Source organism: Zootoca vivipara, chromosome 7 (genome assembly GCF_965207765.1).
Source record: "Zootoca vivipara chromosome 7, rZooViv2.hap1.1, whole genome shotgun sequence".
NCBI lineage: Eukaryota > Metazoa > Chordata > Lepidosauria > Squamata > Lacertidae > Zootoca > Zootoca vivipara.
Genome location: NC_142590.1, coordinates 67,294,116 through 67,310,836, shown reverse-complemented (window position 1 = coordinate 67,310,836; position 16,721 = coordinate 67,294,116). Strand labels below are relative to the sequence as shown.

Genomic DNA, 16,721 nt, shown 5'->3' with positions numbered 1-16,721 from the left:
TAGACATTTTGTATAGACTTGAAAATAGAAGTGGGGCTGAGAGACAAAAATGACTGTAGTAGAAAAGTTGAGGTGCAATAGGACCAAACTAGATGGAATGGGCACAGAAGCCTGCTTCTTTTCAGAGGCCCAACCCATTCACATATAAAATAGATGACAGTCAGTCATCCTGGGCTTGGGGCCTGCTGGGGAAATTGTAGCAATGGGGCAAAGCAATGCAAATCAGGACCTTGGTCAGTTCCCAGTGGGCCCTGATGGCTGAGCTTTGGAGGAAGATAATTGAGGTGATGCTGGGACCCAGATGTAAATGGCATGATACATTTTGAAATAGGAAAAGGAAGTTATGTTCTGCAAACAGAATTTTGTGTGTGAAATATCACATTCTTTAGGCCTATATAATTTCTGGAGAATGCTGAAGGAAGACCCATCTCCTTGTTAGCATTTGCCGCCCGGGGCCAGCTGCAGACAGGGAATGAATCTGCCAACACTCCTTGCCCTTGCTTTTGACACTATATATATATATATATATATATATATATATATATATATATATATACACACACACACACACATATATATATATACATATATATATATATATAGAGAGAGAGAGAGAGAGAGAGAGAGAGAGAGAGAGAGAGAGAGAGAGAGAGACCCACTTTATTTCTGTGATTCTAAGTTGGTTTAAAGTGTTTTTGATATTGTGTTGTAATGTTGCAACCCGCCCTGGGACCTTAGGGTGAAGGGCAGGTAATGAATAAATAATAACAAATGCTAATCACACCAAGTCTAATTTTTATTTATTTATTTTGTTAGTTACCTAACACAGCAGACTGTCTCTAGGTGCCTATGTTTGGTCCTCAGCTATCAAGTTAGGACATCTTGTGACAGACAGATACCTTATTTTTAAAGAGCCCTCTTTCTTGCAGCTGATGGGAAAGACCATGATTCTGCAATGCAATCTTCATACAAATATAAATCTAGTAGTTACATATATAAGGAATATAATATAATATAATATAATAATATATTTTGACTTTCTCTGCTATTGCAGAGGAGCACCACATTTATGTTGCATTTGATTTAATGGCCTCACTGTTTGATTTTGTTTTGCTTTCATTTCTTCATTTCTTTTAGAAAATTGGCAACAGGTATGAAGTTTTAATGATCAGATAAGTAGAATGCATAATGCGTAAAGTTGGTCATGTTGTAATGAATGATACTTCTTTTTATCTCCATTTGAGTGTAGAAATGATGGGTAGCCGTGCATTTTTCTCTTCTCGCATTTCCATTTCCATTTGCTAAAGAAAAACCTGTTTCCACAGAGAGTTTAGGCGCACAATCAGACCTCCATTTATTTAACTCCCATTGATTTCAAGGAGAAAGAGCTGAGAGCAGAAATCAATATGACACAAAGCACCGAATTTTGGTTGGATACAAAATACAATCGCATTTGGAAAGCCACTGTGTTCTTGCTGTTTTCTCTCTTCCCCATTATGCTTTTGCCTTATCTTCGTCGAAGCATTTTCTTTGCCTACTTGAATTTCTCATGCACATAAGCTGCCCCATGCTCTTGATAGTCTTCTTTGTTCATCCAAAAGCCATTGAAAGAGCTGAGTGAGGCCACCAAAGAGCCCCCAAGCCATGCTGCCTTGCCTCTTGCTGGGGAAGCCAGGATTTTTATAGGGTGCCCCCTGCCATGAAGCAAGCCTTGCAGTTCCTTGCACATCCTCTCTGGAAAGCCAGGAAACAACGAGGAACCTCCTGATAATACAACATTATGCATGAGCTCTCCTTGAAACTCTGCTGGAAACTTCTGCAAACTTTGGAAAGCCAAGATATGAAGTCCCGGGGAGTTCTGGCTCAACAGATGTGGCCTGAAGAGTGGCTCTGGGCAGCAAATACGTTCTTTGTCTAACATTAAAAAGTGCCCGCCAGGGATCTGAACGCTCACAGGGTCCTGGCAAGCCTTGCCTTGAAGATCCCTTTCATAGTCCATGGACACATAGCAGTACTGTTTTGTAAGCCGGGCCACCATCTTTTTATCCAAGGACCCAAGAAGGTGTGGATCATTGGAACTGTCCAGCAGTAGGGTATGCATGTACTTGCAGAGAGCCCTCCCAGCCACATCAAGTCGGTAGGTGCCTTCCTTCCAGGTTTGCCCAGAGTAGATCGGAGTGACATGAGAAACCCCCGCCCCTGCCTCCACAGTCAGTCCAGTGACTCTACCACAGGCGCAGAGGGAGAGGAATCCTGTGTTGGCCACATGTAAAGCTGGGACACCAAAGCTCTCAAAAAACACCTCTGCCATCTTCTCTCTGTTTGTAGGAGGGCAGGAGGGAGAGTCACTCATCAACATAGGATGCTCCTCAACAGGCACTCTCAATCCACAGTAGAAGAGATGGCTCCACAGATTCTCCATAGCCTCCCAGTCCACTATGATGCCATGCCTAACTGGATGGTCTGGGGATCTTCTGGAGCTGTCTTTGGCATGGACACTACAAGAAATATATAGATGTTTGTCCTGAGTTGTCCCCGGATCGGTGGGAGGCAAGTATCTTGTCTTCATGGAAATCCTTGGTCTCTCCTCTCCTGCAAAGCCTGATCGGCTGAAGGCACTGCCATTGTCTACCACAATCGCAACTTTCCCCATAGTGTTGCACCTTTCCTGATGCCCTCTTCTGACTTTGCGGAAGTGGAATTATGTTGGCAGAATTGGAGTGGGATAAAGGCTCTAGTCACCCTGCCAAAAAACCAAAGCATAAGTAAAGAAGGAATGAGGCTGTGAATTCCCTTGGTAGTCAACTGCTGAAGTGAAAGTAGGATTCCTGTTGAGCACCAGAGTCAGGATATCTGAGCAATCTTACTGGAGCAGTGCTCAACACAACACAATTGTTACTTACAGGAGTGAGTTCCTTTGGGATCCATTTTGGTTGCAGCACTGCAGTCCATAGCAATCAGATAAAACATGGTGCTGCAATACACCAAGGTTTTGTGTTTCTTCATGGACTCAAAATAAATAACAAGTGACGTGACCATCGTGACCACTACTGATGTATTGCTGTTTTTGTTAGCACCCTGAACCCTTAATACTGCATAGACAAGACTGAACAGATGTTAAGGACTTACATACCGGTAGTGCTGGTATGTGCACTCAGTAGTAGAAACACAACCTGGTTTGCATGTAACATGAAGCCATGGTTTATAAACCTTGATTTAACTTAAGCACAGTTAAGCCTGATTGACCATACCTGCACCATACCTGCACTTTGGTTTATGTGTTAACCAAGGTTTGCAGCTGGTTTATAAACCTTGGTTTATGTTAACCATGGCTTAGCTTAACATGGAATGCATTCCAAATGATATGCTATCATGTCTACTTCAGAATTCATGGTTTATTACAGATCCCCAAGTGTGCTTACATAGGAAAGTGTTGTGGAAATAAAGACATTGTTATTATAAGATACTGAGATAAAGCCTGTTGCCTGTTCATTCATCCTGATATGTTTGTGTGGAGGTTAAATGTCACTAGTGGCTATTATCCCATGTTTTCCAATACACTATTTTTATTTGGGGGGGGGGTGGACTTTATGGCTGTTAGAAAGGTGATGGGGAAAATGTGCTAGAATGTACAGGATAAGAAACACTTTTTTGTGAATGAACAGCCCTACGAAAAGGCATAGCAGAGACATGTGTGCAGCTTGTAGCTGCCCAGTGTGTATTTCATGCTTCCCACAGGTCTCATATCCTGATATCCCCACTCAGATAGTAGGTCCCAGCCCTTTCCTTGGTTGCACTTATGGTGCATCTCCATGGGTTTTGCATGGAAACTGGTTGCCTTATTGGCAGGGGCGCCAACTTGCCCTACACATTGAGGGGGCGTGCTCATGGGACACTGCCCAGCATGTGCCGGGTGGGGGTGGGACATGGGGAGGGCAATCTTTGCGCTTGCTAGTCCCAGCCTATGCCTGGTTCCTGGGCTGCCGGGCAGAGACTGGGGTGCATGGGGGTGGCAGGGGTGACGGCACCCTCAATATTGGGGGGTGCAGCCCCATCCCCAAAATATTTGGGGAGCTAGAGCCCCTTGCCATCCCATAAACCCAGCTTCCTTGCTTCTTGGGAGTTTTATTTATTTAAAATACTGTAGCTATAACTTGCCCTTTATCCATAGATCCCATGGCAGGGAACATACATAAAACACCATCCGTCTACCAAAATAATGAAGATAAAATAAACTAGAATGTCCTCATGTGGTGCTACAGTGGACAATCAATAATAACCCTTCCTGAGATTGACCATTGTTGGTTAGTGGAATCGATTTCATACCTTGTCATATATCTCCTCCTGTTTACCTTTAACTCATCTGAGGAGCCTCTGGATATTAGAAAACTTTAGCATGACAGTGGGGAGGTCCTGAATGAGATGGCCAAAGGAAGGAAATGCCCAGCTTTGATGGGAATTCTTAGAACCTGTTGTGGTTTCTCTTCCTAACATGGATTTCCTTCTCTTGTGACTTCATTGGGTTCTGTTATGCGTAGTTCCATGGCAATGCAGTTGCAATGCAGCAGTGTGTGATCTGTGGCCCCCTCAGGCGTTGAGCCCCAGCTCCCATTATGCCCAGGCAACATCGCCAACACTCTGGAAGGCCACAATCTCCCCCCTTGAAAATCTTTTGAAGGGAGTGGGCTCTGCATTGATGTCAAATCCAAGTAGCATTGGCTGTGTTTATTCATTTTGGATTGTACCCCTCCTTTTCTTCACAAAGCTCAAAGCATTGTTTGTGAGGTTTCCAGGTGGTCTCTCATCCAGAGCCGAAATATGTTTAGCTTCATTTCTGAAACATCATCATGACCTCTCAGACCATTAAACAAACAAAAACTGCAGATGATTAGAAATAAGTATAAAGTCAATAAATCCCAGCAGAATGATACCGTAAAATGAAAATCAGTTATAAAAATGGGGAAATAACTGCGCAATTTTACTATTATTGATTTAAAAGTCTCCATCTGGAGCTAAAATACACGCTTCTGCAAGGAGGGCATTCCATAGACTGGGCTCTGCAATTGAAAAGGGTCCTATTCCATTTACCACCCATCTAACCTCAGAGGGCAAAGGGACCCACAGAAGAGCCTCAAAAGAAAGAAGCATGGAGGATATTTATGTTTTGTGAAGATTACAGGCTTCTTACACATGACATTTTTGCATATGTTGTCATTCAGCAACATACCTGTCACAACAATGTGTTTTAATTTCTGCACTTAACATATTGAAATGATTTCCTTGTAAAAAGAATCACATATAGACAATATAAGAATGTAAGAAGAGCCTGCTGGATCAGGCCAATGGCTCGTCTAGTTCCGTATGCTGGTCTCACAGTGGCCAACCAGATGCCTTTGGGATCCCTGCAAGCAGGACGTAAATGAAGTAGCCCTCTCTTGCTCCTTGGCCCAGACAGCTCTGGCAAATGGCACACAGTGGCTTGCCACCTACGGTAGCAAAGGTAATATGTAACAATCATGAACAGCAGCCACTGATAGCCTTATCCACCATGACCATAAGGATTGCCTAGATGGACAAAGGGTCCACCTAGTCCCCAGCAAAGGCCAGCGAGATGCTTTGGGAAGCTTTCTGGGTAGCAACCATAAATCAGTGGTACGGCGTGACTATCGTGCTCCATCCCTGGCATCTCCAGTTAAAGCCATCAAATAGCAGATGGGAAAGACCTCTTCTGCCTGAAACCCTGGAGAGCCACCACCAGTCAGTAGACGGTACTAGACTAGAATGACAAATAGTGCGACCTGCTATATGGCAAATTCTGTATTTCAAGCCCACAGGCCAGACATAATATAACAGGGGCACCCTGTTGTTTGTCAACAGCATCCAGAAAAATCAAATATATCCCACCTCTAACCTTGGAAGTTCTGTTTGACTTCTCATGGCTAATATCCAGTAGCATAAGAATTCCCAAACTATAAAAGCCTATGGAAATGTGAATTGGTGGTATCTGAGCTGAGTATGGATGTGATTTTGGAGCACCGTGCCCTTGTAGTCCCAAGCTACATGCCATTTTTTTTCTTCAGAATACATCGTTATTTCTCAATAAATGCTGTAATCAGTTGACTGGCCCTTCAGAGGATGAGAGGGAGGCCTGTTCTTAAAGTCCCTGCTAGGACTGGAGCTGAGAAACTGTTAATCTTTGACGTCCTTGCAGGTACTCTGTAAACAGGTATTCTGTGTATATGATTCTCCCTCCAAAACACCCAATAAAGCCACAGGAGCTGTGGAAATGCCTTCCCACTTGCCACTGAATTCTCCTCAATTGTTCCACTGTTTTCAGGCTTTGGAACCCACAACAACCTGATTCCCTCATGAGGCACCAACATGAAGGCTCCCAAAGGAAGCAAAATGCTCATAGCTTATAGTTAAGAGTGAGAGGTGAATTGGGGCCTCTCCCTATTATTATTATTCTTCATTCAGCAATGTTACAACTGTTAGTTCCCAATCAGCAATTGCTGGTGCAACATCTTACAGCTATTTCTCTTCTGGATTCTTTGGATGGTGTCTGCTGGATTTTCTAGGAGGGCCATACCTGTTTCTTGGCTGACAGCCTCAAGGAACCTGTGTAGCTTGCCTCTTACGATGATGGGCTTGATTGCCCAAATGATTCTAGCATGCTTGTGCATTAATATTGTACAATGATAATTATCCAACCCGGGAACAGAACCTGTGTCCCTCCAGTTGTTGCTGGACTATAATTCTCATCATCCCTGACCATTGGCCATGCTGGCATTGTTGCTGGCTGGGGCTGATGGTAGTCAGAATACAACATCTGGAGAAACCCAAGGTTCCTCATCTCTGCCTTAACCCATTAAGCCTTACTTTAACCTCACATTGCCCTTGTAATCGGCATGATAGCAGCACGTGAGAACAGGCCCTTGTTCTCGCCCCACTTTCAAGCACACACTAAAGGTGACCAGCCTTTTTGAGATGCTCAGCTTGGTTTATTGCCTTCCCGTGTCCTGGAGGTTTTTGTTTCTGTACCCTTGATCTGGCAATGTCTGCTGATCACAGTCCAGGTGGTCCTCTCAGGCCTACTACCGGATGTATGGTGTACCAATATTTGGTTTTATTTTTGGCAACCGTGGAGTCTCCGTCTGCGTTGGCCCCTGTCTTTTCAGCCTCCACCAAGAAAAACATTGTGAGAATCCTCCGCAGTTGGTTGTCGCCATCTCCTCCTCCCCGTCGGGCTGCTGAAGGAAACGGCAATAAGGGGCTGGGACTGCCTCCACGGTAGCCCCTTGGCTCTTGCCGGCCACAAAAATTTACCCTGCTCCCCAGGGGGAGAGTGAAGAGGGGGAGGACTTTGGAGCCATGAGACAATTTTCCAAGAGGAGGAAGCAGGACTAACTTGACCTGTAAGCAAAACAGAATCTTCCTAATAAACTGAAACATTCCTCCCTCAAGCACAAGAATTCTCCCTGATCCATTTCTGCACCCTGAGTCAAGCACTTGATTGGACCTCATAGTCTCAGCTATTGCCTCCTGACAGATATTCAAACACTGTTGGCTTCCTCTCATGTGACTCTTGCTGTGGCTACCATTGAACAGAAGAGTCTCTGGGTGCTGCAGCTGACCCAGAATGCAGCAACAAGGTTGTTAGTGGGCACCAGAGGGACTGTGTTTGTTGCATGGTCTATCCTGCAGCATCCTCACTGAGTGCCCGTTTGAGTGCCCTTTTGTTTCTTGGCACAATTAAAAGTGTTTAAAGCCCTAAATGTCCAGTGTACCTATGGGATCGCCACCTATGGGAAACAGATGGGCAGGGCATAAATTATCATCATCATCATCATTATCATCATCATCTTTCAATCCAACCTGCCCTTCTCTGTGTCCCTCTGGAGGTGGAGGCACAGTTGATGACAGCAAGAGATTGGGGCTTCTAAGTGACTGCAGCAATATCCCACCTTGTTCTATGAATTGTGATTTGGTAGCTAGCTGGTAAAGACATTTTTATCCTGGCACATTTTTGCCTGCTAAATACTATGAAGGTCATTTTTTATCTGTTAACACTGCCATTGTTTTTTAAACAGATCTTTAATGTTGCATTTTTAATATATATATATAGTAGTATTGTGATTTTAAAGTTGTCCTGAGTGGGGCATGGGCCCTAGAAGGGTGGGGCAGATCTAGGGTAGGGGTGGGCAAGAGGTAGACTGGGATCTACTGGTAAATCAGTGGGTGATTTACTGTAATCAGTTGTGTTCAGTAGTAATAAAATCTAATGCACTAGTGCAGGGGTCCCCAACCTGCGCCCCATGGGCCGGAAGCAGCCCGTTTAACCGGCCCATGAATCGCCCCCCCCCCCCGAACCGAACCACCCGCTCGGCGAGTCCCCGCGCGCTGCACTAAACTGACACAGCGTGGCACAGAGTCTCTCTTCCGTGGCACCAGAAATTGCTTCTGCACATGCCAGACACCGAAAATCGCTTTTGCGCAGGCATGATTTTTGGCGTCTGGGCATGTGCAGAAGCGATTTCTGGTGCCACGGACATTCGCAGACACAATTTCCAGTATCATGCTCAGCGGCCCGGCCCACAGAGGATCTCCGTGGGAGTGATCCAGACCATGCCCGGTAAGCCTTGCCGACCCCTGCACTAGTGGAACTGAGGAAGCTTAGTCTCTTTTCTTTATAGTGTTCCCTCTTAAGGTTGATTGCATTCAAAATTTGGGAAAGAAGAGAGACTTGGAGTGAAATAGGGAATGTGGTGCTCCATGAAGAAATAGTTGCAGGAACAGCAAGGACAAAGCAGCAAAAGTGTGAAACTGCAAAACTAAATAAATTGTGTCATTACCATCACAGGAAACTGGTGTGTGTGTGTGTGTGTGTGTGTGTGTGTGTGGTGCAGAAGAATCTCTAGGTCTCACTAGCAGGAAATCCCTGTAATCTCTATAACCTAGAGATTAGGAGCAAAGATATGTTACCGTTCATATCAGGCCATTGGCCTGATCCAGCAGGCTCTTCTTAATGTTCTTACATTGTTAGCCACCTCCACATCTTGTTTAATACACCATTTAGTGAAATGTTGTGTGAAGTAGGATTTCCTTTTGTCTGTTGCAAATCTCTCATCTTCAGCTTCATTGGTTGACCATTCCTTTGGATGGTCAATAGATGTCTCTTCTCGAGAGCTGACTGAGAAGAATTAGGTCCTTTCCACACTTGCCATTTATCATGGCACTGTTGCTATTTGACCCGGCTTTTTAAGGAGTTAATGTGTAGCTTGATTGCCTGCACTTTTGCTCACACGCCACAGTTATTAGAGAGTGACTTTGCGGTTTTGCTTTCCAAACTAAGGGTGAGTTGGGCCCTCATGAGAAGAGTGCCACTGCTGTAGTTATATCCTTCAAGTACCCTTGTGTCCCTCAGCAAATGTCAGAGTTACGAGCGTGTGCACTGAGATAGACGTTTCACAGCTTTTATCGTTTTTTATTTTAATGCCTGTTGTGCTGGAATATTGTGGGAGGATAGGAGATTAGAAGAGGATCTGCATGTCTGCCTGAACTATGGTGAACCTTGTTAATGTGATGGAATTTTGTCTGCAGCTAATCATTGAAGTCATGGGCAGTGCATTGACTCAGTGCAATTGACTCCTTTTGCCATATACAGGGTGAGTCCTTTAAAAGGGGCCCCGTGGATACAGAGTACACATGTTCCAAGGGGCCTCTTTTAAAAGACTCACCCTGTATATATCCCTCCTCTGAACAGAGCTTGCATGCCGACAGCTTGCAGTGGTCAGGGGGAAGCAAAACAGGCGTCTCTCAACCCTTCCACACAAAAACTGAGACAGTGCTTACACAATGCCACACAAATGATCCATTCCAGATCTTTCACAAAAGCGAGGAGGGTTTTTTGGTAGAAGAAAAAGCGTGCACAGGGGCGAGGGTAGTGCAACATTTCAAAATACTAGCTGATTAATAATGAAGCTGCTTGGCAACATGCCAGAAAAGAAACCCTGATGGAAAGAACAATTATGCCACCATAAATGGAAACCTCTCCAATATTTTTGAAGATCACCAGCACCACTTATAGAATGTGACACCACCAACCTACATGGAGGGGGCAGGGGAGAGAGGGGTATGTGTGAAGGACCCACAGTTATGACCTTTGGGACCAGAAACAAGGCTGCAGTGAAGTCTGAAAAGCCTGAAAAGGTTTTTGAAGGTTTTTGGTGCTGAATGGACAGCAAAGTAGGCCCTGGGTGGCTTTTTTTCCGGGGAAAGCCTCCCACAGTTGGGATGGCAGTGCTGAGAATACTCACTCCCAGGTCTCTTTTCAGATGGCGGTGACACTGTGGTCCCTGGGTCTAGTTCACGGGTAGCCAAGATGATGCTCTCCAAGTGCTGTTGAGCAATTACTCCCCAGGTAACATGGTCAAGGATGGTGGGAATTGTAGTCCCGTAATATCTGGAGGGCAACACATTCGCTACTGCTAGTCTTGTCAGCCATTATGGCACAATCTCTGCATGTAGAAATAGCTTGGCAGGAGAGAAACTTTGTGAAGGGGGGGGATGTGTATTATATCCAGTTGTACAAGACTGCAGAAAGAGGGTATGTAGGGGGGTACCCTCAGCTTGTGGTGTTTTTTGGGGGGAGGATATGGGGAGCAACTAATCGACTGGTACTTACAGTGGACTTGTCTTTTTTCAAGCAGATTAAAATCCCCCTTTTGTCCTTATCCTGGTCTGCAGACTTATCAGCCTTATTTTTCTTAATTTTTCTGTGGGAGATGTTATTCCCCATCATGCCACCAAGGTAGTGGCTCTCCTCCTGGGGAAGCAGCTATGCTAATGTTGCTACCAGCCCCTCCTGTGGCTGGGAGATTAACACCAGGTGCTATTGTGATGTCATCCAAGTTCCTAGGCCAATCTTACAATAGCTGAGAGATATACAGCTGAGACCTTGCAAGTCACCAGTGGCTGGGATCTTTCCTTTCCTTTTGCCCTTTGTTCTCTGTCACTGAACCACAACAACCAGGGAACAGGAATATATTTGAACTGAGCAGACCACATGGAGTTCTCCAGATGTTATGGAACTGCAACCTTATCAACCTCCATCGGGCATGGCCAGTGATAAGAGCTGATAGGAAATTGTAGTCCAGTGTTTGGAGAGCACTGCACGGACTTCCTCTGGTTTAGAAGGTCTGTGTTGGGCCCAGCATCACTTCACAGTGTGCTGTTTTTGACCCTGAAAGCCTTACACAACTTAGGATCGCCATACCTAAACAACTTCCTGTCTCCACCTGAACCTCTCTGGACCCTGAGATAATCATCTGCAGTCCTTTTCTGTGTGACCCCTTTGAGAGAGAATTGGAGGGTGGCAACAAGAGAACAGGAATTCTCTGTAGCATTCACCCCATTTATGGAAAGCTCTCTCTAAGGAGGTCTGTGTGGCACCAACCATGTCATTGTTTCAGTGACAGGCAATGACATCTTTTTTTCTTGGACATTTGGGAAGGCACTAATGATAACAGTAGGACCCAGGTGGCGCTGTGGGGTAAACCACAGAGTCTAGGGCTTGCTGATCAGAAGGTTGGCGGTTCGAATCCCTGCAAACGGGGTGAGCTCCCATTGCTCGGCCCCAGCTCCTGCCCACCAAGCAGTTTGAAAGCACATCAAAGTGCAAGTAGATTAATAGGGACCGCTCCGGCGGGAAGGTAAACGGCGTTTCCGTGTGCTGCTTTGGTTCGCCAGAAGTAGCTTTGTCATGCTGGCCACATGACCCGGAAGCTGTCTGCGGACAAATACCAGCTCCCTCGGCCTATAGAGCGAGATGAGCGTCGCAACCCCAGAGTCGGACACGACTGGACCTGATGGTCAAGGACCCCTTTACCTTTACCTTTAATGATAACAGTATTGTGCTGTTGAATCTGTTTTTTTGTTCTTTATTTAGTTTTGTGTTGTATTTTTTTTACTGGTTGTAAACCACTTTAGTGGGAAGTGATTTATAAATTGAATAAACCTAACCTGATGTGACCAGATCTGACCTAATCACTGCATTTTTCTTGCTTTTCATCTTCTTTGTTGCTTTATCTCCATTTATGAGGGAAAGGGTCTTCCAGATGTGGTTGGCACCAAAATGCCAGCCTGCATTTCTCACCCATTTAACCTGGATGTACCCTTTACAGCAAAAATCAGATAAGTTTTTTTAAAAAAACAACAACTTAACAATCATCCAACATCTAAATGATCTCCTTGCAATATTAAGCCCCTGTTTAGAAACATCCAAACAGACAGATTCTCCACCCCACTGCATGATTGTTTCTCCAAGATAATTTTGCAAAGCAGAGATAGCTGGAAAGTAGATTCATCATGTCTCTGCGAAATGGAATTTTGAAAGAAGAAGGAATGCAGAAGAAAGGGGAAATTAGCATATTTATGAAGCGAAAAGGAACAGGAGGGGGAAGCTCCTGTGGCCAGAGGATGTACACTGGAGTTTGCCTTTTGCTAATCTGCAGTGTGCTGGCTCTTAATGAATAAAAAAAATCCCTCTTCCTCCCTTTCAATGGAAATGGAAGTGCATTGTTCAAGAGTAGCAACCAGGCGGATGCTGTCAGCTGATGGAGTATCTCATAGAAATTGCAGTGGGGTGATACTTACCTTGGTAAAATGGCCCCTCACTTTTTTCCCCCTATCAGCTTATTGTGTGCAGTTCTGGCATCTTTCCTGTTCTTTAATTTATGAGCCCCCCTTTTTGTATCTAATTATTCATTGCCTCCTTATGCTACTTGGTAATTTATCTCCTACACAAAAATGGTTCTGTCTGCGTCAGGCTGCATGGTGGCTCCTGTAATCAAACATCCCACCACCAGTGAACAGCTGAACTGGGGATGGCAGACACAAACAGGACAATGTTTTAGGATTGGTTTCAGACAACAGTCTTGCTTTTAGTAAACCAATCGATTACAGAAGTTTGTAGCTCCTCAATTAGGTATATAGTATTTTAGGAAATCTTAGCGACATTGTATGCTTCGAGAGGTGTGCTGACCTGTGAGCACCTCTTAAACCTGGGCTTTGACACTTGAGATGCATATTTTAGGACTTGGCTTATTCTGGTGATTGTATTTGGTTTTAAATTGTTGTGACCCACCCTAGGACCTTAGGGCAAAGGGTGGGCCATAAATTCTTATTTTTATTAGTAGCAGAATCATAGAACAGTAGAGTTGGAAGGGACTCCAAGGGTCCTCTAGTCCAATCCCCTGCAATGCAGGAATCTTTTTGCCCAATGTGGGGCTTGAGCCCCTGACCCTGAGATTAAGAGTCTCATGCTCTACCAACTGAGTAGTGTTACATTTAATTTATGGAGGCCTTTAAACCAGAGATCACAAACCTGTGGCTGAATTACAACCTCCATCAGCCCCAGCCAGCCTGGCCAATGGCCAGGGATGGGGGAATGTCTTTCAGAAACATTTGCAGGTTTCCATTGCATTAGGCCAGGGGTCAGCAAACATTTTCAGCAGGGGGCCGGTCCACTATCCCTCAGACCTTGTTGGGGGCCGGACTATATTTTGAAGAAAAAAATGAACGAATTCCTATGCCCCACAAATAACCCAGAGATGCTTTTAAAAATAAAAGCACACATTCTACTCATGTAAAAACACACTGATTCCTGGACCATTCACAGGCTGGATTTAGAAGGCGATTGGGCCGGATCTGGGCCCCGGGCCTTAGTTTGCCTACCCATGCATTAGGGCAGGCATCCCCAAACTGTGGCCCTCCAGATCTTTTGGCCTACAACTCCCATGACCCCTAGCTAACAGGACCAGTGGTCGGGGAAGATGGGAATTGTAGTCCAAAACATCTGGAGGGCCAAGTTTGGGGGTGCCTGCATTAGGGCTCCCATCAGCCACAACAACTCTTATTCCCATTTTTACCACTGGAGGGCTCTGTAGAGGTGCATTCTACAACTCATTCCACACCAACACTATTCATTAGAACAACATGTAAGTAAGAACTCGAACTTGAGTTTGCTTATTTCCTCCTCCCTTCCAATCCATTTTCCTTCAGTGTCATGTGTTTTTACATTGTAACCTCAGAGACAGGGGCTGCCTGGGTTTTTTTATTTAGTGATTTGTAAACTGCCCAAGGAATCCTTTTTGGTTGAAGAGCCGGGTAAAAAAAACATTCCCTAACGAAAATAAATAGCTGAGACCACCATTGAGCAAAAGACAAAGATAGAGGTTGAACCAAATATGTGTGGTTCAGGGGGAAAAACAAAAATGTGTGGTCCAGAGGACTAGTTTTGTCGGTCCATGCAAATGACACCCTCAGGATAAGTCAGGAAAGTCCACTACTGAGAGCTTGTGTAGTATTGTGGGCAAGGAGGCTCATTGAGAAGCCAGGAACTCCCTGCTTCAAATCTTGCCCCTGCCATGAATTCATTGGGTAGGATTCTTGGGCAGGCCTCTCTCATACTAACCCCCCCCACACACACACACACATCCTGCCGCAATATGGGAATAATCAATGCTGTTTTTCTGGAAAAAGAGGTGTTGGAACTCACTAAGAACACCTCCCTCGTTCTCTTAGAATGGCAAAGGTGCCTGAGAGGTACCAGAACTGAGTTCTGGTGAGTACCGTCTGAAAAAAGCCCTGGGAATAATAATACCAAACTACTTTTACAGGTAGTCATGAAAGCGTTTGACTGTTCTGAAAGGCTGCTGCTGCTGTTGCTGCTGCTGTTTTTGCTAGTCTTCCTCTCCATCTGCTTTGTTGGACTGGCTGTAGGAAGCACACAGCCCAGTCCTTCTTCAGCTTCCATTTTGTGCTGGCAAATACAGCGCAAACTTCCACAAAGGGCTTGACTGCAATACAAGCGAGGAACCGAGTTCAAGACTTGGCCAAGACTGCACTACGGCAGGAGTGGAACTTCAGCCCAGTCATGGATTAAAGGCCCTTTCTTTTGCCACTGAGTCATAGCACTTGTCATCTGAGTGACCTTCCACAGAGGACAGATCCCCTTAACATCCATCTAAACCTCCGTAGGTATTAATCAACTAATTGCACTAATAATGTAATGCTTTTGGGTATTCTGGAGATGGATTGACTCTCTTTTTCAAAATCCACCCTGCAATTTATGGATACTTGCCATCACCAGCATCTTACACAATGTACTCTTCCTTTTAGAGTTTCAGAGTCAGGTGGCAAATTTCAATAAGCTAAGAAATGCAAAATAAATGTGGTGCTATATCTGTTCAGCTAGAATCGAAGGCTCATATTATATCCCGCCCCCATCCTAATAAAATAAGATATAACAAACTTTAATCCATGGCCATCTGTCATGGATGCTGTAGTTGAGATTCCTGCACTGCAGGGGGTTGGACTAGATGACCCTCGGGACCCCTTCCAGTTCTATGATTCTATACTACGTTTATTTTGCCATTGCTTCTGTGCTTTAAACAACACTTGCAATGCCCACTTTATACCTGTTCAGCACAACCTATGTTCCAATTATCCAAGGATCCTACAGCTACTGTTACATCTAATACACCTACAATTGGATTAAAAGTATAGTCTCTCAATGGAAACTTTTCTGCCAGATGACTGAATCCACAATTATATAATCAGGTCAGGCCTTATAGATTTGTGCTCACAATAGCAATTTATCTGGATGGATGAAGTAGCCTTTTTATGCGGATCATCTTTATTGTACCGAAAAATGGAGGAGAACAGAAGCTTCACAATATTGCATTATTACCTGTGCTCTGGTAGTGTGGCAAATAACACACACACACACCTTTGTTCCATTGTGTGTGAAAACAGAGGCTCGTCATTTGCAGCGTAGCTTGGTGCATAAAGCACTTCTTATTTATTCATTTTCATTATCACCGAACAAAGCCCACTGGTGTGTGTGTGTGTGTGTGTGTGTGTGTGTGTGTGTGTGTGTAATCTTAAACTTAATTGCAGCAGGGAAGTTAACACTTCAAAAGAAACTAACAAACAAATGTGCCTGCTAATATTTCAAAGATCTAATGATTATATGTGGTTTAATTTTATGTGAGAATGCTTTGAGCATTGTTTGATTTGTAATTATAATTCCTCCCCCCCCAACCCCCCCCAACAGTGCAGAGCTTCTGTTTGTGTGCCCCCCTCTTTCATCATTTATGGAAAGTAACCCAGCAGTTAATACTTATCTCAATGCATTTCTTTCTCTTAGTTACTGAGGATATTGAAGACTCCCCTTTATATTTATGCATTTGGCATTCCTTGGATAAAACATGTTAGAGTGCAGCGGCATGGTACTGACTGTGTCTTCCCCTCAAGAGCAAGAGCAATGGTAGAAATTCTGGGGACATAGTGTTTAGAAGTATTGAGCTGTCCCCCTGTGTCCCCCAACCCCCTGCCCTCGCTCCTCCAGGTATATGAGAGTTCCTCCAAAATGGAACAGTTTGTGACCCGCTTCCTACTTCGCGAGACGATGAACCAGCTGCAGTCCCTGCAGGTCTCACTGGAATGTGCTGCAGACACCATTGAAGAACAGGCTGGCCGAGAAAGGTACAAGAAATGGCTGGGGGAATGGGAAAGAGATGCAAAGGCGCCACCAAAATGTGAGGAGAAAGGCTCTCTGGGAATGCCACTTCATGTGATAATGGCCTCAGAGCACTTCCTTCCTTCCTTCCTCTTATCCTTGTCTCAAACCAGAGGGATAGGCTCCACCCACACCTGGA

General features: G+C 44.7%; 2 protein-coding genes across 2 annotated transcripts in view; one reads left to right on the top strand and one right to left on the bottom strand.

Moving 5' to 3' along the window:
* Positions 1-16,721, top strand: part of NECAB3 (N-terminal EF-hand calcium binding protein 3) — an 89,450-nt gene that overhangs the window by 56,417 nt on the left and 16,312 nt on the right. The window contains exon 6 of the mRNA XM_035122948.3: positions 16,412-16,548. Within this exon, the coding sequence (XP_034978839.2) occupies positions 16,412-16,548 (137 nt within the window). The remainder of the gene's footprint in view (positions 1-16,411; positions 16,549-16,721) is intronic.
* Positions 1,406-2,653, bottom strand: ACTL10 (actin like 10). The gene has a single exon (XM_088674520.1). The coding sequence runs from the start codon at positions 2,651-2,653 to the stop codon at positions 1,535-1,537; it is 1,119 nt and encodes a 372-aa protein (XP_088530646.1). The 3' UTR covers positions 1,406-1,534.